This window comes from Canis lupus, chromosome 23, assembly GCF_048164855.1.
Source record: "Canis lupus baileyi chromosome 23, mCanLup2.hap1, whole genome shotgun sequence".
Classification (NCBI taxonomy): domain Eukaryota; kingdom Metazoa; phylum Chordata; class Mammalia; order Carnivora; family Canidae; genus Canis; species Canis lupus.
In genome coordinates this window covers 18,025,595-18,049,813 of record NC_132860.1, presented here as the reverse complement: position 1 = coordinate 18,049,813, position 24,219 = coordinate 18,025,595, and the positions used below count along the sequence as shown (strand labels likewise).

The 24,219-nt window shown below is 38.6% G+C and overlaps 1 protein-coding gene across 5 annotated transcripts in view; it reads left to right on the top strand.

Moving 5' to 3' along the window:
• The window catches only part of ZNF143 (zinc finger protein 143), a 60,080-nt gene that overhangs the window by 6,402 nt on the left and 29,459 nt on the right, over positions 1-24,219 (top strand). For 2 of the 5 annotated variants that reach the window (XM_072794116.1, XM_072794114.1), the window contains 6 exons: positions 11,429-11,547; positions 11,753-11,845; positions 12,676-12,759; positions 13,288-13,368; positions 14,642-14,838; positions 15,605-15,676. In XM_072794116.1, coding sequence (XP_072650217.1) covers positions 11,429-11,547; positions 11,753-11,845; positions 12,676-12,759; positions 13,288-13,368; positions 14,642-14,838; positions 15,605-15,676 — 646 coding nt within the window. Of the gene's footprint in view, positions 1-7,207; positions 7,359-11,428; positions 11,548-11,752; positions 11,846-12,675; positions 12,760-13,284; positions 13,369-14,641; positions 14,839-15,604; positions 15,677-24,219 lie in introns of those variants that run through there. The other 3 variants (XM_072794115.1, XM_072794113.1, XM_072794117.1) reach the window with 2 other exon arrangements.

The following is a 24,219-nucleotide window of genomic DNA, read 5'->3' as shown; positions in this document are numbered from 1 at the left end:
CGGTTTAGCACCGCCTTCAGCCCAGGGCCTGATCCTGGAGTCCCGGGATCAAGTCCCATATCGGGCTCCCTGCATGGAGCCTGCTTCTCCCTCTGTCTGTGTCTGTTCCTCTCTCTCTCTCTCTCTCTCTCTCTGTGTGTCTCTCATGAATAAATAAATAAAATCTTTTAAAAAAATAAAAGTAATCGTTGTGAAGATTATTTGGCAACTCATAATACTTTATAGGAATGAAAGAACAATACAAAACGTTATCTATATTATAATGCTGAAAAAATTATGTATATATATGGATAGCCAAAGTTAGAATAGAAAACCAGGAAAAATGAAAAGATTTGATTTGTTAACCTATGGAAATTATTTTTCTTAACTTTTAAATTTATATTACAGTATGTATGCAATGAAAATTTTAATGGTGTATAAAAACAATATAAGATAGTTGGCAGTGTTATTAGACTGGAAAGATGATATTGGAGCAAAGAGAGTGGTAAAGAGGTTATTGCAATAGTTAATGAGATGGAAAAGAAAGGTTTTGAAGTATAAAAGTCATAGAGTTGGCAATTGCCATGTTGTGAATTTAAGAATGAGTTAAGGGGTACCTGGGTGGCTCAGTCGGTTAAATGTCTGACTTTTGATTTCGGCTCAGGTCATGATCCAAGCCCGCATTGGGCTCCGTGCATCATGGATCCTGCCTGTCTCCCTCCCTCCCCCTGCTTGTGCTTGTGTGCTTGATCGCTCTCTTTCCCTCTCTGTTAAACAAAATCTTAAAAAAAAAAAAAAGACCAATCCTTACTTACAAGATGTACTTATATTTCTATATATATATATTTTTTTAAGACTTTATTTATTCATGAGAGACACAGGCAGAGGGAGAAGCAGGCTCCATGCAAGGAGCCTGATGTGGGACTCGATCCCGGGACTCCAGGATCATGCCCTGGGCTGAAGGCAGGCGCTAAACCACTGAGCCACCCAGGGATCCCCATATTTCTACTTTTTTAACATAAGTCAACAGTGGTGGTGGTTGCTGCTGATTTGCCTTTTTTTTTTTTTAAGATTGATTGATTGATTGATTTATGATAGACACACCGAGAGAGAGAGAGAGAGAGAGAGAGAGAGAGAGAGGGAGAGGCAGAGACACAGGCAGAGGGAGAAGCAGGCTCCATGCCAGGAGCCCAACCCGCGACTCAGTCTCGGGACTCCAGGATTGCGCCCTGGGCCAAAGGCGGGCGCCAAACCTCTGAGCCACCCAGGGATCCCCTGCTGATTTGCTTTAAATTACTTTTAAACAAAAGAGATTGAAATAGAACATAATTATTTTGTGAGAACAAATATGTAGTTTCCTTAAGTTGGCATTTTATTTTTTACAGAAGCAAATGGAAGAGTTCTAAAATAGATTTTTTAAAGATTTTATTTATTTGAGAGAGACAGAGATAGCAACAGAGATAGGGAGAGAGCACAAGAAGGGAGAAGAAACAGGACCCCTGCTGAGCAGGGAGCCCAACACAGAGCTCCATTCCAGGATCCTGGGATCATCACCTGAGCTGAAGGCAGATGCTTGACTGACTGAATCATCAGGTGTCCCCTAAAATAGATGTATAGTATATCTAAGCAGCTCCAGTAGGCTACAACTGATAGGCTATTTTTCCTCAGCCCTAGTGTACTGAGAATTGTGCTCAGTTTTCCACTCCCAGGTTTTAATAGATAATATGAGACTAATCTAAAAAAATATAAAATTTTCTTACCTTTCTACTTCTGTGTTCAATGGAAATAGAGTTGTTTTTGGCAGAAAGGGTGTACATAGTGCACCTATACTGTAAGTTCCCTCTTTTACAGCTAGTGATTCAACTTGAAACATATTATACTGTTCTTTAGTGCTGATAGAGCTATTTATTTTTTTTTTTAATTTTTTTATTTATTCATGATAGTCACACAGTGAGAGAGAGAGAGGCAGAGAAACAGGCAGAGGGAGAAGCAGGCTCCATGCACCGGGAGCCCGACGTGGGACTCGATCCCGGATCTCCAGGATCGCGCCTTGGGCCAAAGGCAGGCGCCAAACCGCTGCGCCACCCAAGGATCCCTGATAGAGCTATTTAACTGAAGCATACTACAAGTATTTTTAAAAACCTGGTTATCCTCTGAACTAATCTTGTGTGATTCATGATTGTCTTTCTATTTCTTTTGGTTATTCAGTATATTGGGTACATAAACCTGCTATTGGCCTCTATTACTTAGATTGAAATTTTGAGTTAAAGCAGTCTTATTCTCACTGAGTGAATAAAACTAAGGGTTGCACTTAAAAATGCATTTATAGGGGTGCCTGGGTGGCTCAGTCCCTTGAACATCCACCTTTGGCTCCGGTCGTGATTACGGGGTTCCTGAATTGAGCCCCGTATCGGGCTCTTTGCTCGGTGGGAGTCTGCTTCTCCCTCTGCCTCTCCCCTTGGCTCATACTCCGTTCCTCTCTGGCAAATAAATAAAAATCTTTTTTTTTTAAATGCATTTTTAATAAAATACCACTTTTAGCTGTTATATTTGGATTCAAGGTATATTTAGTTTGATAAAAGGACACTAATTACTAATATTTAAAAGCTTCCATAATATGCATTGAATTTAAAATAGAGTTTGTTTTCCAGATTGAAAAGGTGGTTTGAAAATGAAGTATACCAAGAGTAGGGGTATCCCTTAAAACTAAAAATCCGGGGCAGCCTGAGTGGCTCAGCGGTTTAGTGCCGCCTTCGGCCCAGGGTGTGGTCCTGGAGACCCGGGATCGAGTCCCACATCAGGCTCCCTGCATGGAATGGGGCCTGTTTCTCCCTCTGCCTGTGCCTGTGCCTCTCCCCCCGCCCCCTCTCTCTCTATCTCTCATGAATAAATAAATAAAATCTTTAAAGAAAAAAAAACCCTGAAAATCTGAAGATTCAAGGTGGGCATCTCTTATTTTATAACCTTGTTGAAACTATATTCCTTGAGGCTAAATAGGAGGACAACCCATAGAATGGGAGAAAATATTTGCAAATCCTTTATTTATTTATTTATTTATTTATTTATTTATTTATTTATTTATTGGCAAATCCTGTATCTGATAAAGGATTAATATCTGGAATATATAGAGAACTCTTACAATTCAACAATAAAAAGACAACCCATTTTATTTTATTTTATTTTATTTTATTTTATTTTTATTTTATTTTTTTAAAAGATTTTATTTATTTATTTGACAGAGAGAGAATGAGAGCACAAGAAGGGGCAGAGGTAGAGGGAGAAGCAGACTCTCCGTGAGCAGGGAGCCTGATGTGGGACTTGATCCCAGGACCCTGGGATCATGGCCTGAGCAGAAGGCAGATGCTTGACAGACTGAGCCACACAGGCGCCCCAAAAGACAACCCATTTTAAAAAATAGACAAAGGAGGGGTACCTGCTGGCTCAATTGGTAGAGCATGCAACTCTTCATCTTGAGATCTTGAGTTCAAGCTCCACATTGGGCATGGAGCCTATTTAAAATTTTTTTTAAATTAAAAAAAATTTTTAACAACAACAAAAATAGACAAAGGATCTGAGTAGATATTTCTCCAGAGAGGATATAACAAAGGTCAGTAAGCACATGAAAATATGGTCAATATTATTAGCCATCAGGGAAATGCAAATAAAAACCACAATGAGATATCACTTCATACCCAGAAGAACGGCTATTATCAAAGACTGATAAACTGTTAGCTAAGACTAGAAATTGAGAAGTTGGAACCTCATACATTACTACTGGGAATGTAAGATGGTGCAGTTGCTTTGGAAAAATTTGACAGTTCCTCAAAATTTAAGCACAGAGTTACTATATGACCCAGGAATTACATGTATAAATACATATCCCCAAGAGAAGTGAAACACATGTCCACACAAAAACTTGAACACTATTGTTTGTAGTATATTATTCATGATGGCCAAAAAGCGGAAAATGGCTCAAATATCTAGATACAGACAACTCAGATGATTGGATAAATAATGTGGTACATTCATATAATGGACTGTTATTCAGCAATAAAAAGGAATGAAATACTGATAAAGACTACAACATGGATGAAGCTTGAAAATACTTTAAGTGAATAAAGCCAGTCACAAAAGACCACATACTGTACAATTCCATTTATATGAAATGCAGAAAAAGATCTGTAGAGATAGAAGGTTGCTTAGTGGTTGCTTAGGACTTTGGGAGGGGAGAGAGAAAATTTTCTTTCAGAAGATGATAAAAATATTCTGAATGAAGGTGGTGGTGGTTTGTACAACTTTGAATATACTAGAGCCATTGAATTGTAGACCTTAAATGGGTAAATATTGTGGTTTGTGGATTATGTGTCAGTAAAGACATTTTTAAAAATTTATTTATTTATTTATTTATTTATTTATTTATTTATTTATTTATTTATTTATTTATTTTAGAGAAGAGAGAGTACTGGGGGCAGGGGCAGAGGGAGCAGGAGAGAGAAGCCCAAGCAAACCCTACACTGAGCATAGAGCCTGACAGGGGAGAGCTCTATCTCACAACACTGAGATCATGACGTGAGGCGGACACCCAACCAACTGCACTAGCCAGGCCCCCCTCAGTAAAGATTTAACGTAAAGAAATAATTATCTCCAAAGCCTATTTTTACTTGCTTTCTTCTCTGCAGTACCCTTTTTACAACAACAGGAGGAAACAGTCAATAGATAGAGATATAGAGCTATAAATCTATTTTCATTTAGCTTAAAACTACTAATTAGTAGTAATGCCAGGTGTTGTTCTAAGCAATTTATCGTTCTGAGCAATCTAACAGCTCTGTTAAGTACCCTCCATTTACAGATAGGGAAACTGTGGCACAGAGCTGTTAAGTAACTTGCCTCTGATCACATAGATAATATGTGGTACGGTGAGATTTTGAAGCGGTTGTCTGGATCCAGAGTCCTCATTCTTAAGTATGTTATATTACCTCTTATATGCATTCCTTCCTAGGTATGACCCACACTTTCTTATCTTACTTTCAGGGGCATCCTCCTTAGAGATTTTGTTCTAGTAGTTTGTTACTGTAGATAACACTACTTCCACTCTAGAGAAGAACAGGTAATTAAAGTATACTGTAATAAGTGTTATATATAGACAGTATTGTGGGAAATACATCTAAGGCATTCTGACCCAATTTAGGAGGTTCAGATAAAATTTTCTGGTAGAATCTGACTGGAAGAATTTAGCTAAGACAGGAGGAAGAGTTCTAGATGGTGTGAATAATGTATAGAGGCCTAGATGCAAGAGATGTGTTGGGCTTTTCAGGGAGTGGCAAATAATCCAGTAGCTCATGTAGGAGCTGTTGAGCCAGAAGTGCCTGGGTGGCTCAGTCGGTTAAGCATCTGCCTTTGGCTCAGGTGGTGATCCCAGGATTCTGGGATCGAGCCCCTCATTGGGCAATTTGCTAAGTGGGGAGCCTGCTTCTCCCTCTCTCCCTCTGCCTGCAGCTCTGCCTACATGTGTTCTCTGTCAAATAAATAAATTAGCCTTTTAAAAAAAAAAGTTGTTGAGCCAAATGGTTAGAAGTTAGACTTTGCCATTTTGTGAAGTTAAGGATACAATTTAACCTTTCTTAGCTTAATTTTCTTCATCTGCAAAATTGGGATAAAATGGTATTTTATTTATAGGACTGCTAGAAGGCTTAAATGAATTAGTAGTACTTCCTGGCATACAGTAAGTATTATGAAAGGGTTGGTTATTATCTTTATCATTTGTTGTTTAAATGATAAAGATTTAAACAGCAAATGATTTAAAAAATAAATAAATAAATAAACAGCAAATGATTTGCTGCACAAGCAGAGGGGAGGGGCATAGGGAAAAACAGATTCCCCACTGAGCAGGGAACACAATGCAGGGCTCCATCCCAGTACCCTAAGATCGTGACCTGAGCCAAAGGCAGACACCTAACTAACTGAGCCACCCAGACGCCCCTGTATTATTAACATTTTTATTAGTACTATTAAGTGATAGTATCATTAACTACTAGAATTCTAATCAATACTGGGTGGCTGTAGAATGTAAGGAGGTTGTGACTAGAACAAGACTGGAGGATAGAGTGACTGACTTGTCTTCGCTAGTCAAAGACTATCCCAGTTTTAAAACCAGGTCGTCCCCTCCCCCTTAAAACAAAATGGAAAGCCTCATATTCCAGGAACCTCCTTAGTCTTGGGCAAATTAGAATGGTTGTCCAACCTACTAGAGAAGTTATTAGAATCCAGATCATGATATTTGGACTCTGGGGAAATGGGAGAGTACTAAAGGTTTTGTGACCAAGAACTGCTATGATTGGATTTGAAAGCACTTGGACTGTGCTAAGGAGATTATATTGGAGGAAGATAGGAATGGACTTTAGGAGGCTGATAGAATAAGTGGATGATGGTAGCCTCAATTAAGGCAGTCTAATAGAAGTGAATGAATTTGACAGGTATTTAGGAAGTAGAGTGGTAGTTATTAGGGACTGGCTGGAGAATAAGGGAGATTTCAGTTACTGGGTTGGTGATTGCCTTTGCATTTGTCACTGAGGTAGAAAATGCAACAGAATTTCACGGGAATCTGTTGAATTGGGGTGACTGTGGGCCATGGAAGTCATTGAGATCAGGAAGTAACTAGATCAGTAACTCTTAAGAAGGACTAGATAGATTTTACAGAACTTATAAATTCCAGAGATCTTTGAAGCCGTAGTAATGGATGTGATTGCTCAAGAAGAAAAGTATATAAAATGAAAGAACAAACTAGGACAGAAACTTGAGGATCCTCAGTATTTAGAAACCCACAGGAGAAACTGAAAAGGATTAGCTAGGAAGTTGGAAATAAACAGGAGTATGTGAATACCACAGAGCTAAGGCAAGAGAGTGTTCCAAGTAGATAAAAGGTCAGTGGTATTAAATTAAAAATAATAGAACTGAATAATCTCCAGTACAATTTTTTTAAATGTTTAATTACTGTCACATAGGTCCTTTTTAAAACTTCTAAAAATCTAAGGTATAGTCTTTAGTGTTCCGTTTGATGAGTTTTGGCAGTTGTATCCACCCAGATGATCATCACTCAAAAAAAAATCCCCCAACTTTTAACCATAGTTTGATTTCTACCACTGTAGATTAATTTTGCCTGTTTTTGGAAGTTATATTATGGAATTATACAGTATTTTTTTAAAGATTTTATTTATTTATTCATGAGAATACACAGAGAGGAGAGAGAGAAGCAGAGACACAGGCAGAGGGAGAAGCAGGTTCCATGCCGGGAGCCTGATGTGGGACTCCATCCTGGGTCTCCAGGATCACACCCTGGGCTGAAGGCGGCGCTAAACCACTGAGCCACCAGGGCTGCCCCAGTATGTATTGTTTTGTATATGGTTTGTTTCCCCCAACATAATTTTGAACTCCCATCACTGTTATCATATGTATAGTTCTTGTTCCTTTCTATTAAGTAATATTGCATCGTATACATTTATCACATCTTTATCCATTCTTTTTTAAGATTTTTTAAAAATTTATTCATGAGAGACAGACAGAGAGAGAGAGAGGCAGAGACAAAGGCAGAGGGAAAAGCAGGCTCCATGCATGGAGCCCATGTGGAACTCCATCTGGGGTCTCCAGGATCACGCTCTGGGCTGAAGGCGGCGCTAAACCGCTGAGCCACCCGGGTTGCCCATATCTATTCTTTAATTAGTGGATGCTTAAGTTCTTTTCAGTTTGGAATACTATGACTAAAACTACTATGGACAATTCTTGTACAAGTCTTTTTGCGGACATATATTTTCATTGGGTAAATAAATACCTAGGTATGGCCATTGAACTTTATGTTAAATTGGAGATTAATAATGACCAGCCAGTGCAGCTTCCATAGAGTTAGGGGCAGAAACCAGATAGATGGGAGTGGGAAATCAGGAAGTATTATTAGTAACAACTGTTAAGGAAGTCTAGCTAAAATAATCTAGTCTAGATAAGTAGCTAAGTCAAAGGTGAGATTTTGTTTATTTGATTTTATTTTTGTGTTTTTAAAATCCTTGATGGGAAGGAACTAGTGGAAGGGGGGGTTATTTGCTGAAGAGGTCCCTGAGGTCCCCAAGGAGGAAAGACAAATGAAATGCAGGTTGGAGGGATTAGTCTTTCTATGTAGGAAGGTTAATCTGGTAGGAGAGAAGGAAGAAATGTGTGGAAATGCAGTCAAGTGATAGGTTTATTGGCAAAGAATTCCTCTCTGATGACTTCTGTATTTTCTGTGAAGTTGGGAGATGATCAGTTTGGTGAAAATGAGGTGGTGGAGTTAAGGAGTAGGGAGAGCAGGAAAGGAAGTGGGGGTCGATGGGTTTGAGGCAAATGGAAAATATTTTAGGAGGGCCTGGCCGGCTCAGTTGGTAGAGCATGTGACTCTTGATCTTGGGGCTATGAGTTCAAGCCTCACATTGAGGTAGAGATTTCTTAAAAATAAAAAATATTAAGAAAAAATATTTTAAACAGTTATGAAGAAACAAACATAAGTGTGCTGGACAGCTTTGAGGGTTCAGAGGAGAGTGGAAGAGCTCAGGAGCTTTTCTGGTCCTGAAGAACTGTTCAATTTATTTTTCTTTTCGTTTTCGTTTCGTTTGTTTGTTTGTTTGTTTGGGTTTTTTTTAGATTTTAGGGCTTGAACTCACAACCTTGAGATCAAGATAAGAGCTGAAATCAAAAATCGGACATTTAACTGACTGAGCCACTCAGGCACCCTGACTTTATGTTTTTGTTTTCTTTTTTTTTTTTTTAAACATTTTATTTATTTATTCATGAGAGGGAGAGAGAGGCAGAGGCACAGGCAGAGCGAGAAACAGACTCCATGCAGGGAGCCCAATGTGGGACTCAATCCCAGGACTCCAGGATCACACCCTGGGCCGAAGGCAGACACTAAACCACTGAGCCACCCAGGTATCCCCTGTTTTCTTTATTTTTTTAAGAGATGGGGAAAAAGAGAGAAGAGGGGCAGAGGGATAAGAGAGAGAATCTTAAGCAGGCTCTACACCTAACATGGAGCCCAGCATAAATAAAGCTTGATCTCACAATCCTGAGATCATGACCTGAGCCAAAATCAAGAATTGGACGCTTAACTGCCACCCAGGTGTCCCCGACTTTATGCCTTTTTAATGGAACAGTGTGAAAAGTGGCTTTTGAATGTGCCAGAATTTCTCTTTCTCCTGCTGCTTCTATTCCTGAAACTCCCTGATCTCAGTGAAAGCAAACCAGGGCATCCTTAGCAACCTGCTGTCTGGAGGTAGGCCATTATAAAGGCATGTTGTTAGTGGCTACTCTATTGAGGTTTGAGAGAAAATTTTTTAAAGTTCTTTTTTTTTTTTTTTTTAAGGATTTTATTCATGAGAGACACACACAGAGAGAGGCAGAGACACAGGTAGAGGGAGAGGCAGGCTCCATGCAGGGAGCCCGATGCAGAACTTGATCCCGGGTCTCCAGGATCAGGCCCTGGGCTGAAGGCAGCGCTAAACTGCTGAGCCACTCGGGCTGCCCTAAAGTTCTTTTTTATATCAATGGCTCACTTAATATTAAACCATCACCAAAATTGACATTCCTGATGACTAGACCTAGATGTTCATTTCTAAATTCTTGTCTCTGCTCTCATTTCTTTTTCTCATAAGTATTTTATTCCCTGCGGGGAGCCTGATGTGGGACTTAATCCCAGGACCCCGGAATCATGCCCTGAGCCAAAGGCAGATGCTCAACTGCTGAGCCACCCAGGCATCCCTCTTCAGAGGTCTTAATGCAGAATACTAATGTTACTTTGAGCCTTCTCTATTATCCCTTAGGGGCAGCAAGAAGTGTTGAAGGTTCAGTCTGCTCTTTGAGCAGTTGTAGATCAAGGGCTGAATCTTTCAGGACTCCCTGAAAAGTCAGCCCTTAATTGACTTGTATCACTGATACTTTGCTATGAGCCTAAACTACAGTTCCTGGCTTTATTCCAAAGAGGATACAGTTTATAGTGTTTCTAAAACAAAAATCAAGTAATCATAAATATCATTGCAAATTATTACTATCTGTACATGGTTCTTTTAAATATTGACACTAAAATCAGATCTTTAGACATGAAAAGTCCTCAAGAGATCCTCTGGTCCAATTCCTTGGCTCAAGGTAGCTAAGTTATCCCAGCTCCTGTTTGAGGCACCTCAAGGTGGTGACTGGTAAAAGAGCCATTCATTCAACCATTTATTCAGCCCCTATGGTATGTCTACTAGGGTCAAGTACCTTTTAGACATGTGAGTCAGCAGTGAGCAAGCAGATGAAGATCCCAGTGAATTCTAGTGGAGGGGAAAATAGAGAAGAAACAAACTAAATAAGGGCACCTGTGTGACTCGGTTTAGCATCAGCTCTTGATTTTGGCTCAGGTCATGATCTCAGGGTTGTTAGATCAAGCCCTATATTGGCCTCCTCGCTCGGTGTGGAACCTGTTTAAGATCCTCTCTCTTCTCCCTCTGCCCTTCCCTGCCCCTCCTCCCCTCCCTCTAAAACAAAAACTAAGTAAATACATACAATATATTAAATAATAAGTGCTATGCATAAATGTAATAAAGGAGGGAAGAGGGATAGGGTATATCATGGTTGAGAGGTAGGAGGTGCAGTTTGAAATGAGGTGAACAAGGAAGGTCTCATTGGGGTACCATTAAACAACAACTTGAAGAAAATGGGAATAACAATGAAGATACTGCAAAGCGTGTTTCAGGCAGAAGGAACATTAGATGTAAAGGTCCTGCGGCAACATTACCCAGTGTGTTTGAGCAAAAGGAGGGACACCAATATGGCTGAAATGAAATGAATGAGATGGAGAATAGTAGGAAGTGAGGGTCAGGATCATCAGCCTCATAGGTCAGGGTAAGGACTTTTGGCTTTACGCTGATAAGTTATCAGAAGGTTTTGAGCAGAAAAGGGACATGATCTAACTTTCCTTTCTAGAGGGTACTCTACTGTGTTGAGAGGAGACTGTGGAGAGGTCCCAGTGGAAGCAAGGAGACCAGTTAGGATACTGTTGTGGTCATGTGGGCAAGAGGTGGTAGTGGCTTGAGTCAGGGCGGTAATGGCGAAGTGAGAAGCAGCCTGATTCAGGATAGCTATCTGAAGATTGAGTCAACAGGATTGTGGAATCTTTGTTAATCCCAGAGAACTCTAATTATGGAAACTTTAGACGTGGGACAAAACCAATAGGCGAGAGTTGTTAGTGTGCTTAAGAGTTTACTGATGAATTATGAAAAGCGTGCTTTGGACTTTGGGTTAATACTCTTACCCTGCGTATTAAATGAACTTTCAGCTTATTTCATACACTGTTTATTTCTGTAGCAAATTTATGTGGTTCATAAATATTCTTTTTAGCTTTTATTTTATATGCATTGTCCTTTGTTCTCAAGTGCCTATACTTTTCTTTAAGGTTGAAAATGTTGTTAGCCCAAATAAATCGAGATTCTCAGGGAATGACAGAGTTTCCTGGAGGAGGAATGGAGGCTCAACATGTTACCCTGTGCCTGACAGAGGCAGTAACAGTGGCAGGTGAGTGGTTTTGTTTGAAGGGACCATGTGGGTTACCTTGCTGTGGACACTGGGTGCAGTAGGGCAGGGAAATATGTTTTGTAAATGCCAGAAATCCCATTTGAGTCTTAAGCAATCTGCCTTATGCCTAATTTTCATTTAAAAATTTTAAACAGCACGTACATATGATAGTTACCTAAAGAAAATAACTATTTTTTTATAATAGATGGTGACAATTTAGAAAATATGGAAGGTGTAAGCTTGCAAGCAGTAACACTTGCAGATGGTTCTACCGCTTATATACAACACAATTCTAAAGGTATGTGCCACATATACAGCCCTTTGGTTAACACCAGAAATTCATAACCTCAGAGTTGGAGCACCTAGCAACTACATCCCTTCCCAACCCATCCTAAAGATGCTGTATTGCATATGGTAATTTTACATAGTTTCAGGTTAACTTAAATTTGTTTCAATATTTGGGGACACCCTTTGGGATATTTGGAATATGCTCTGGGGTATCAAAAATTAGGGGGGAAAGGGGGACTGTCCCCAACCTCTTTCTAGGAAGACCCTTCTTGCTTTTTTTACTTCCAAGTTATGATTTAATGTTTTTGCAAGACATGCATCAAAGTATAGATGTTTGGTGTTGCTTATATAACATTGTGAATCAGTGTTTACTTTGCTCAGTTCTCAAACTCCTTGTTTTTATGGGAACCTACTGAGCACATGTATATATAGTGAAGGGACTTCTAGCACCTAGGAATGACAATGACAACTGGTCTCATATACAATGCCATATCTGTCACTCTTCTCAGTTTCAGCTTCCCTATAGTCAGGGTCACCATTCCTAAGAGGCTCTGACAGATGAATAGATTCAGCTCACATAGCTTGCTGTGATGAGCCACTCTTCCTCTTGAACTTATTTAATTAAAAATTGGAGGGGAGGAAGAATGGCTGAGGGAGGATTTTCTGCTTTCTATAGGATCACTGGATGTGTTTTTGAATTGCCTCAGAACATTGAGGGAAGAATCAAGATGAACATGATCTTAAGTAGTGTATGTTTTTATAGTTGATACCATTTTGAAATTGTATAAAGTTTAAAATTTTTGCTTGTGCTAATTTTTTGGCTTAAATCTTTTGTTCCAGATGGAAAACTCATAGACGGCCAGGTCATTCAGTTGGAGGATGGTTCTGCTGCCTATGTTCAGCATGTACCCATACCTAAAAGTAGTAAGTATTTATACTAACTGACCCTGCTGATTCTCCAACTTCAGTATTTGCTGCCTCCAGCTACCTCTTACTGTGTAGAGTTAGTTCAGGTCTCTAGACCTCCTTTTGAAAGGGAAGATCAGTAGGTGTCAGAGAATCTAAATAGACTGTTTAGACTTCATTGAGACTTTGTCTCAAAGATAATGGAAAAGAAGTTACTGGACTACACTCTAGCGATAAATGGACAACAGTTTTACGTGAATATTTCTATTACTTGAGCTAACTCCTGCATGTCTCTCATTTTCTTCCTTTTTTTCCCGTTCTTTCAGCTCTCCTTATTTCCACGTATGCATTCCTAAAACAAGTATTCTAATATGTTTTTACTCAGCACTTACTTAGAGCAGCTTTACTGAAAATACTTTAATGTTCAAGGGCTCAAAAGCACGTGTAGGTTTTTAAAATGTGCTTAGTGGTTTATTGACTCTTATTGCTGAGTTATCAGAACATTAGAAAACATGAGATCTAAATGTAAGCATTGCTCTTGAGCAGGGGACAGTTTGCGTTTAGAGGATGGCCAAGCAGTGCAGCTAGAAGATGGAACTACGGCATTTATTCATCATACCTCTAAAGGTAAAATAACTTTGGAAATAGGAATAAGGGAGAAGTGGGGTGTAGGGAAAATGAGACCTGCCTATATTTGCTGAAATGTTGTCATGTAAAAGGGGATTTGTGCTTGTTCTCTGAAATATAAATTGGCACATTTGGGTAGAGGCTAAAGAAAAACTTTCTGATAATTTGAGCTGTCCGGTAACAGGTTGGAATAGCAAACACCTGGTCCCTGGTAGACTTCAAATAGAGGCTACTTTTTGAACATGAAATTAAACATTTAAAAGTCAAATTGTTGATTTCTTTTCCTCTTACATATAATTTTTTTCTTTCAAATTTACATATAATTTTTTAAGCAAGAACCTTTGCCTATTGTGTTATCTTTTAATATGAAATAAAAATTTTAAATTTATTTGAAGCAAATATGCCAAAAATGTTAATGCTTATTAACTTTGAGTAAGGAGGACCATGGGTTTGAGGTGGAATGCATAGGAATAATGAGCATGCATATCTCTGCAGCCCGGCTATCTGGGTTCAAATCTAGGTCTGCTATCTTTTAGCTATGTGACCTCGTTCAAATTTTTTAACCTCCCCGTGCTTCAGTTTCATCCTCTGTAAAACGAGTATCATAATAAATATCTACCTCATTGGGTAGTTGTGAGGACAAAATGTGCAAACATATGTATGTAAAGCACAATATTTGTCACAGAGTAAAGGCTCAATAAATGTTAGCTACTATACCTTATAGAATATTTTATAGAATGACATAACATGTTTTAGAAAGATGTAAGTTGTGCAACCAAAGGGGGAAATTTTTTAAAATTTAGAATATGTAAATTTGTAAGTAAAGTTGGGAAAAAGTAAACTCTGAATTTGTCTCTTTAACAGTGGGACTTAATCACAGGTTCATTGTAATTGTCTAGATTTATTATTTCACAATGCTGTACATATAGAAGGGAAAAAAGCCCATGAATTTGGGAGTCATACTGACATGAGTGTAGATCCTGGTTCCTCTACATACTGATTTTGACTGTTAATTGTTAGTTTTCTAAATTTCCTGGTTCCTAAGGAAAGTGAGTTTATTTCCCCAAACCTTAATTTCTGTTTTGTAGGAGGAGGGTGGTAAATACACCCACCTCACAGAATCGTTGTGAGGATTCAATGAAATCACACAGTGTAAGACACATAGACCAGTGCTCACAGAACTATTCAGTAAAAGTTCATTCCCTTCTTCCTTTAAATAAGTAACTCTATCAGACTACCTTTAATTTAATGCCATTCTCTTCCACTCCCCCAGATAGTTATGACCAGAGCGCATTACAGGCAGTTCAGCTGGAAGACGGCACCACAGCATACATCCACCATGCAGTACAAGTCCCGCAGTCTGATACCATCTTGGCAATTCAGGCTGATGGGACAGTGGCAGGTCTGCACACTGGGGATGCCACGATTGACCCTGACACCATCAGTGCTTTGGAACAGTATGCAGCAAAGGTACAGCATTTTACAATTTCAAGAATGTCCCCGATACAGCTTATTTTTCATTAAAGTAAAACAAGAAAGTATACTTTATCCAATAAGAAACTAGCAATTCAAAGTCAAAATCAGACAGCCTTAAGGAGATCAGTGTTTATCTTAAAAGGAGTGAAGTGTAAAAAGAACCATTTGAATAAAGATAACAGGAATAGAGAAGAGCTCATAGAGTAGAAATGGTGGCAGAGAAGTCATAAGAAGATATATCCAAGGATGAGTGCCATCAAATAAATAATAAAGTATAGATGGATCAGCTTACAAATTAAGAAGCAGAAATTAGAGATTAGAGAAAAAGTGAAGGAAAGTCTCAATTAAGTTTTATATCAAAAGGGCTGGGTTTTTCCCCTGTAATGAACATATATCTTTCATATAATTTTTTTTTAAAGATTTTATTTATTTATTCATAGAGACACACACAGAGAGAGAGAGAGAGAGAGAGGCGCAGAGACACAGACAAAGAGAAACATAAGCAGGCTCCATGCAGGGAACCTGATGCGGGACTCGATCCCAGGTCTCCAAGACCATGCCCCAGGCTGCAGGCAGCGCTAAACCACTGCCATGGGGGCTGCCCTCTTTCATATAATTTTAAAAGATTTCTATTCCTCACTTTTTATAGTAGAAAATTTCAAACAAACACAAAAATAAATGATAATGAATCCCTGTGTACATAACACCTAAACAAATGCCAAAATGTAAAACTTTTTTAAGCTTTATTTTATTTCTGTAGGTATCCATTGATGGAAGTGAAAGTGTAACAGGTACTGGAATGATAGAAAATGAACAAGAGAAAAAAATGCAGGTATGTAAAGCTACTTTTTTATTTTTTTTTTATTTTTTTTTTAAAGCTACTTTTTTACATAAGAATCCCTTTCTCTTAACATTTCAAGCCCCCCCCCCCAAAAAAAAAAAAACATTTCAAGGCCCTTCAGTGAATGAAAGCAGCAATACTACCTCTGTAGGAAAATCTCTTCAGAGAAAGAGTATACATATTAGGCAGTAGCTTTCTCGAACTACCTCTGGCCTCAGGATTCTTTATAGATGCAAAGTGGCATTAGAGAAATAAAAATATCCAAGAAATCCAAATGAAGTTTGTGTTCTGGAATCCTAGGCATTTTTGGAGACTAGATGATCTTCTGACTGCCTCCACCCATGGCAGTCTGTGGATCCTTTCTCTGGGGCTCCACTATTACTTATACTATTATCATAAACTCACCCTCGCTACTTTCCTCTTTATGTCTATTTGTTTCTTCTGCTTCCATGTGATTGCCTACATACTTTCCTTTTCAACTTCTGTAGAGAAGGTCCAGCCGGCTAATCATCATTGTTCCTACTAGGCAAAGTTGTCTATGCTTTTTGTGCCACAGTGCTTCCTGGGCTGCACATGGCCACAGGCTGGCTGTCCTTGATCCAGATGCTCACTCTGGGTCTGGTCATTGGCCATCCATTACCCAAACAACAACCCAAAGCAGCAGTGCCTCTAAAAAGTTTTATAGTAAGTGCAAAGTAGTCGCAGATGCTTTCTGGGAGATATACAAATCAAAAATCTGAAACTTGCATAATTCAAGATTCTGTTTTGAATTATGTGTTTGTATAGAGGATGTGTGTTTAGGAGTTATATAATCATTGTAACCTATTCTTGCTTTAATGCTGCTCTTTATTTTCTCAGCAGTTATCTCTAATAGTTTGCTGATTGCTCCCTCGTAGCAGTTGTTCTCATTCTTTGAGAGTTTTTATCATACCTCACTCCTATTCTAAAATTATTGCTTCAAAAAAAAAAATTGTTGCTTCAGGGCCACAATTTTAACTTGAGCATTAGCATCACCACTTAATAACACAGAGTAATAGTATTAGGGGTTATCAAGATTTTACATTTGTAATAATAGTAAATGATAAAATAACAGGAATCACTGAAATCATTGGTAGAAATTTGATACTTCTGAACATTGCTGAATAGCTGGTATTTCTGTTTACTCTCTGAAGTGGTATCACGAAGTGGCAGTAGTATAAACACAGTTTGCAATTCACCAAGCCCATCACCTTTGAAACTATGTGATTCTTGGCAAAATTTTCAAGTCTGTGAATTCATAAAATGAGAAATATTTCTTTGTACCACAGTATGTCAAATCTACCTAGTCAAGCTCTACTAAAATGCAAATGTAGTATAAATGTACTCAAGAGATGTAGGTCAGTGCCTTGGAGTCTGTCTCTTATTAGTGACTAACAATTAAGTTTTTAAATAACGGAATATTTTTAAAAAGAAACTGTGGCTACACTTGTAATAAACTAATATGGAATGGATCTTAACAAAAAATGAGTGAATTTAGCACTGGGCTGTATAATGTTATAATATACTATTATCATACAAGTCTGTATATTAAAATCAATAATTAATTTCTAAACCCAGAAACATAACTAGGAATTTAGTACTGCTAAAGCAAAATGTCATAAAAAGCCCTATTACTACAGATGTATAACCTTTTGATGTTGGTGCCAATAGACAAAGAAACAGAAGGAAGTTGAATAGGATTTTTATTGTAACTGTAGCTTTTTCTCCTTTGCCTTTTGTACCTCTCTTTTATAGGCTAGATCTCCACTATCCTAAATGGTAGCCACATGTGGCTATTGAGCACTTGAAATGTGGCCACTCAGAATTGGGATGTGCAGTGAGCATAAAATACATATAGGTTTTTGAAGACTTAGTATGAAAAAAAGAATGTAAGATATCTCAATAATTTCTCCTATTGATTACATGTTGAAATGATAATATTTTTAATATATTGGGATGCCTGGGGGCTCAGCAGTTTGAGCCTCTGCCTCTGGCTCAGGGCATGATCCCAGAATCACAGGATCGAGTCCCGCATTGGGGTCCCTGTGGGGAGCCTGCTTTTCCTTCTGCCTATGTCTCTTGCCTCTCTCTCTGTCTCTCGTGAATAAAATAAATCTTAAAAAATATTTGGGGGGGATATATTAGGTTAAATAAAAGAATTACTAAAATTAATTTCACCTGTTTCTTATTACTTTATAATGTGGCTACCAGTGTGGAGCTTGAACTCACAATTCTGAGATCAAGACCTGAGCTGAGATTGAGAGTAGGATGCTTAACCAACTGAGCCATGCAAGTGACCCTAGAACATTTTTTTTTTAAGATTTTATTTATTTATTCATGAGAGACACACACACAGAGAAAGAGAGAGAGAGAGAGAAGGAGGCAGAGACACAGGCAGAGAGAAGCAGTCTCCATGCAGGGAGCATGTGTGACTGAGCAAATTACTTGATGTCTCTGGATCTGAGATTTCTTATCTGCTCAATGAGAATAACAGTAATCTTGCCTTACCCATATCATGAGGTTATGAAAACCAAATTAGATTTTCACTTGATTTATATTTTAGGTAATACAAAGACATAATTTGTAACTATGTAAGTATTATACAACATTATTCATGCTGTAAATGTTCTCTTAGAATACTTTTTTCCATGGTTGCCATTAGTTCATTTTAACTTCATTTGAAACTAATTTTATTTACATTGGAGATCAGAGTTCTTTGCTTGGTACTTTTATTCAGAACTCTTAATAGGCGGGGGCCCCTGGGTGGCTCAGTGGTTGAGTGCCTTTGGCTCAGATTGTGTTCCGGAGTCCTGAGATCAAGTCTCCCATCAGGCTCCCAGCAAGGAGCCTACTTCTCCCTCTACCTATGTCTCTGCCTCTCTCTGTCTCTCTCATAAATAAATACATAAAATCTTAAAAAAAAAAAAAAAGAACTCTAATAGTTGGAAAACACAGAAAGCCAGTCAAACCAGCTTAGGAAAAAAGAGATATATTGTAAGGATGCAGCAGAGTTTATAAGAAGCCAAGAACAGAAACTGCTGGACAGCCAGGCCTCACAGGAACCAGAATTGCAAGAAATCAGGACTGGAGGTTAATCTCACTCCTTTTTCTACCTCCTCCCCTCTTTTGTGCTTCTCCGCTCTCCTCTCTGCAGACAGCTTCCTCTTTGTCTTCATTGAATTTGCATATAGCTCATCACAGCTATGCTTTCTAAGGCTTACACCCACAGCCAACTCAAGATTTTCCTTTATTTCTTGGGTCAAATTCCAGAGAAGGAAAGTTTGTGGACTTTGCTTGATTTTTAAACTGAGCCACATAAGGCATAGATTACTGGCCAGCCCTATATATACCATCTTATCAGGGTCTATGGTTGGTGAGGCAGATTCTTCCAGAACATGAGTTGGATGATTACCCTCAAACTTGTCTGTATATATAGGCAGTTTGAATGTGGATCGTATTTCATGTGTATTTTCTTTTTTTTTTTTTTTTTTTTTTAAGATTTTATTTATTTATTCATGACAGACACACAGAGAGAGAGAGGCAGAGACACAGGCAGAGGGAGAAGCAGGCTCCATGCAGGGAGTCCGATGTGGAACTTGATCCTGGATCTCCAGGATCACACCCCGGGCTGAAGGCAGCACTAAACCACTGGGCCACTGGGGATGCCCTCATGTGTATTTTCTATATTTTTATCTAGCTATGTGGTCTTGAGCAAACAAACCTTGCTTTTCTAAGCCTCTTCATCTTTAAAACAAAGGTATTAAAAAAAAAGGTATTTGATCAGTGGTTATTAATCAGGGACAAACATGAGATTGAGCTACAGAGCTTTTTGAAAAATAACCCATGACTAGGGCACCTGTGTGTCTCAGTCAATTAAGCTTCCAAGTCTTGGTTTTGGCTCAGCTCATGATCTCAGGGTCATGGGATCTAGCCCTTCATTGGGCTCTACACTCAGTGGGGAGTCTGTTTCACTATCCTCTCTCCCTCTGTCCCTCCCCCTGTTCACACTTTCTCTCTTTCTCTCAAATAAATGAGTAAATCTTAAAACAAAAACCCATAACTAAGGTCAGTTTCCAGTGATTTGATCAGTAAGTCTGAGATCAAACCCATGATTTTTTCAAAAAATATTTTTAGTTTTTTTTTTAATTCAAAGAAACAATGAAAAGGCCCCAAATATCTTACTATATAGATAGCTACTGCATACTTTTTTAAAAAAGATAATCCTGTTTACTTTTAGAAAATCCATTTGTCGGGATCCCTGGGTGGCGCAGTGGTTTGGCGCCTGCCTTTGGCCCGGGGTGCGATCCTGGAGAACCGGGATCGAATCCCACGTCGGGCTCCCGGTGCATGGAGCCTGCTTCTCCCTCTGCCTGTGTCTCTGCCTCTGTCTCTCTCTCTCTGTGTGACTATCATAAATAAAAAAAATTAAAAAAAAAAAAAAAAGAAAATCCATTTGTCTTCTCTTCAGTTTCTTTCATCAGTGTTTTGTAATTTTCAGAGCACAGGTCTTTCAAACTTGGTTAAGTTTATTCCTCGGTATTTTATTCTTTTTGATACAATTATAATGTACCTGTTTTCTTATTTCTCTTTCTGCTATTTCATTATTAGTGTACAGAAACACAATAAATTTCTGTGTATTAATTTTGTACCCTGCTACTTTATTGAATTCACTTATTCTGGTAGTTTTTTGGTGGAATATTTAGGGTTTTTTTTTTTTTAATTTTTTATTTACTTATGATAGTCACAGAGAAAGAGAGAGGCAGAGACACAGGCAGAGGGAGAAGCAGGCTCCATGCACCGGGAGCCCGACGTGGGACTCGATCCCGGGTCTCCAGGATCACGCCCTGGGCCAAAGGCAGGCGCCAAACCGTGGCGCCACCCAGAGATCCCTATTTAGGGTTTTTTATGTGTAGTATCATGTCATCTGCAAGTAGTAATAGTTTAACTTCTTCTAATAATTTTTTTTGTAAAGATTTTATTTATTTATTCATGAGAGACACAGAGAGAGACAGGCAGAGGGAGAAGCAGGCTCCATGCAGGGAGCGTGACATGGGACTCGATCCCAGGTCTCCAGGATCAGGCCCTGGGCCAAAGGCGGTGCTAAACCACTGAGCCACCTGGGCTGCCCAACTTCTAATATGGATGCCTTTTATTTCTTTGCTCATTTGACTGCTGTGGCTGTACCACTTTCTTACACTGTATACAGAAATAAACTCAAAATGGATTAAAGAGCTAAATGTGAGACCTGAAGCCATAAAACTCATAGAGGAACAAAGACAGTAATTTCTCTGATATTGCTACAATAACATTTTTTGTAGACATGTCTCCTAAGGCAAGGGAAACAAAAGCAAAAATAAATTGTTGGGACTATATTATTTTTTTTTTTAAGATTTTATTTATTTATTCATGATAGTCACAGAGAGAGAGAGAGAGGCAGAGACACAGGCAGAGGGAGAAGCAGGCTCCATGCACCGGGAGCCCGATGTGGGATTCGATCCCGGGTTTCCAGGATCGCGCCCTGGGCCAAAGGCAGGCGCCAAACCGCTGCGCCACCCAGGGATCCCTGTTGGGACTATATTAATATAAAAAGCTTTTGCACAGCAAAGAAAACCATCAATGAAGCAAAACAACATACTGAATAGGAGAAGATATTTGTAAATGATATATCTAATAAGGGGTTAATATCCAAAATACTTAAAAAGCTTACACAACTCAACACCAGAAAAACAAATATTTGGATTAAAATAAGAAGAAGGCCTGAAAATACTAATTTGAAAAGATAGATGCACTCCTATTTTTATTACAGCATTATATACAATAGCCAAGATATGAAAGCAGCCCAAGTGTCTATTGATAGATGAATAAATAAATTGTGGTATATATATAATGGAATATTTTGTAGCCATAAGAAAATGAGATCTTGCCATTTGTGACAACTTGAATAGACCTGAGGTGGGGGGGTATGACAAGTCAAATAAGTCAGAGAAAGACACCATATGGTTTCACTTATATGTGGAATCTAAAAAACAAAACAAATAAATTAATAAAAAAACAGAATCAGATTTATAAATGCAGAGAACAAACTGATGATTGTCAGAGGAGAAAGGGCGTAGGGGGATGGATAAGATAGGTGAAGGGGAGGGGGAGATATAAGCTTCCAATTATGGAATAAATTCATTGAGGGAATAAAAGGCACACAGCACAGGGAATATAGTCAGTGGTATTGTAATAGTATCACAGAGTGACAGGTGGAGGCTACACTATGGTGAGGGTAGCATAACACACAGAGATGTTGACTCACCATGCTATATACCTAAAACTAATACAACATTGTGCATCAGTTATACTCATGTAAAAAAATTAGATTAAAAAAACTTAACTAATTGTACACGTTAAAAATATCCAAATGGTATAGACAGGTAAAAATAAAAAGTGAAGGACCACTACCCAGTAATAATTATTGTTAGAATATCTGTGGAGGTTTTTTGTTCATTTGGTTTTTTTGTTTGTTTGTTTGTTTAAGTAGGCCCCTGCCCAATGTGAGACTCAAACTCATGATCCTGAGAGATCAAGAGTTGCATGCTCTATGACTGAGCCAGCCAGGTGCCCCTTTGTTTTTTAAATATCCTGGCAATTCTGATATGTCCCATGGTTCCTTAAAGGTCACTCTGTTGCCAGACTTCTTTGATTAATTCCTCTCTTGAAAGAGAACATACATTTGGGGCACCTGGGTGGCTCAGTTGGTTAAGCATCTGCCTTCAGCTCAGGTCATGATCCCAAGGCCCTGGGAGGGTTCCCTGCTTAGCAGGGAGTCTGCGTCTCTCTCTCTCTCTCTCTCTCAAATAAAATCTTTTATTTTATTTTATTTGTTTATTTATTCATTTATTTATTTATTCATTCATTCATTCATTCATTCATTCATTCATTCATGAAAGACACAGAGGAGAGAGAGAGAGACAGAGACACAGGCAGGGGAGAAGCAGGCTCCATGCAGGGAGCCCGATGTGGGACTTGATCCCGGGACTCCAGGATCACACCCTGGGCCAAAGGCAGGCACCAAACCACTGAGCCACCCAGGAATTCTCAAATAAAATCTTTTTAAAAAAGGAAAGAAAGAGAACATACTTTTAAGAATTCCTCAAAAAAATAAAAAAATAAAAATGCCTAAAGTTGCTTTCATTTTATCTGTCCCCAAGAGTATAAATTATTTACATCCTAATGTACAAGTTTACACACGTCAGATAACAAAAGTTCTATCTGTCGTGTGCATCAGACTTTTACAGCAAATGGAATTTTAAGTACTGAACTAGGCAGTAAAATATCCAGTTTCCCTCAACCCTGCCAGGTCTTTCACTCTGCAACTACAGAAGCTTTGCCAGTTAGTTACTGCTGAGCTGCTGCACCCTGAAGTCTGGTGGGTTAATAGCATGAGCTGTAGAGCTCATCTGCTTCAAGTCCTACTTCCCAGCCTTTGACCTTGGGCAAACTATATTACTTAACTACCCTGAGCCTTATTTTTCTTATTTACAAATCATAGGAAATGTTCAATTCATTGGATAGTCATGGAGAACCAATAACAGCACTTGCAAAGCACCTACCACAAAGCATCATATAAGTGCACCTTCTCCATAAATGGTGTTAACCTCTTTATTATTGAAGTAACTTTGGGATTCAATCTTAGGCTTAGCCCTTATTTACCAGTGGGATTTGCACCTTCTCAGAACCCTAGAATGTTAAAGCTAGAAGGGACTTAGCATTATCATCTTGTATGATGGTTTTCAAACGCTGATTTTTGGGGGCAGGTGGTCCTAGGGTTTCTTTGAGTTCCCTGGGGACTAGCAGAGCTCTGAGCCACCCACACCTGCCTGAGCCAGCAGAAGCAAGGAATGCTTTTATCTGTTTTGCACAGTAGAATGCTGTGTAAGATTTCATCTGGGAAAAGAATTTAACTCCTTAAAAAAAGCTGTAAGAAGAAAAAATCATCACTGATTTAATATAATATGTTCTTTATACTGACAAGCAAACAAGCCCACTGACTTGCACAAGGTCACGCAGTGAATTTACGGCAGAGCTAAGGTTCTCCCTTAATTCCCAGAACATACATTAAGCAAAATAGTAATGAAGTCATTTTCTGTAGATGGTTTTAGAAGCTGATTGGTATTTCACTGATTAGCGTCTCTTTTGCCCTTGAGACATTTCCTTTGTGATAGTATACAGGTTTTTCTTTTGACAAAGACTAGTATGTCCTATACTGAAATAACTGATACAGCCCTGAGATACCTGTTATAGCTTTAGCCTGTTCATTTAGCTTTTAAAATTTGGATTCTGAAAAAAAAATAAATAAATAAAATAAAATAAAATAAAATTTGGATTCTGTCCATCCTCATCCTTAAAATATCTGCAGAATAATCTGCTGCTTTCTATTCCATGGTCATTGGCCCAGGCTAGGTTTTACCACTTCTTCCTTCCATATTCATTATTACACAGACTTCTTTTAGTGTCCTTGCCTCTTTTCT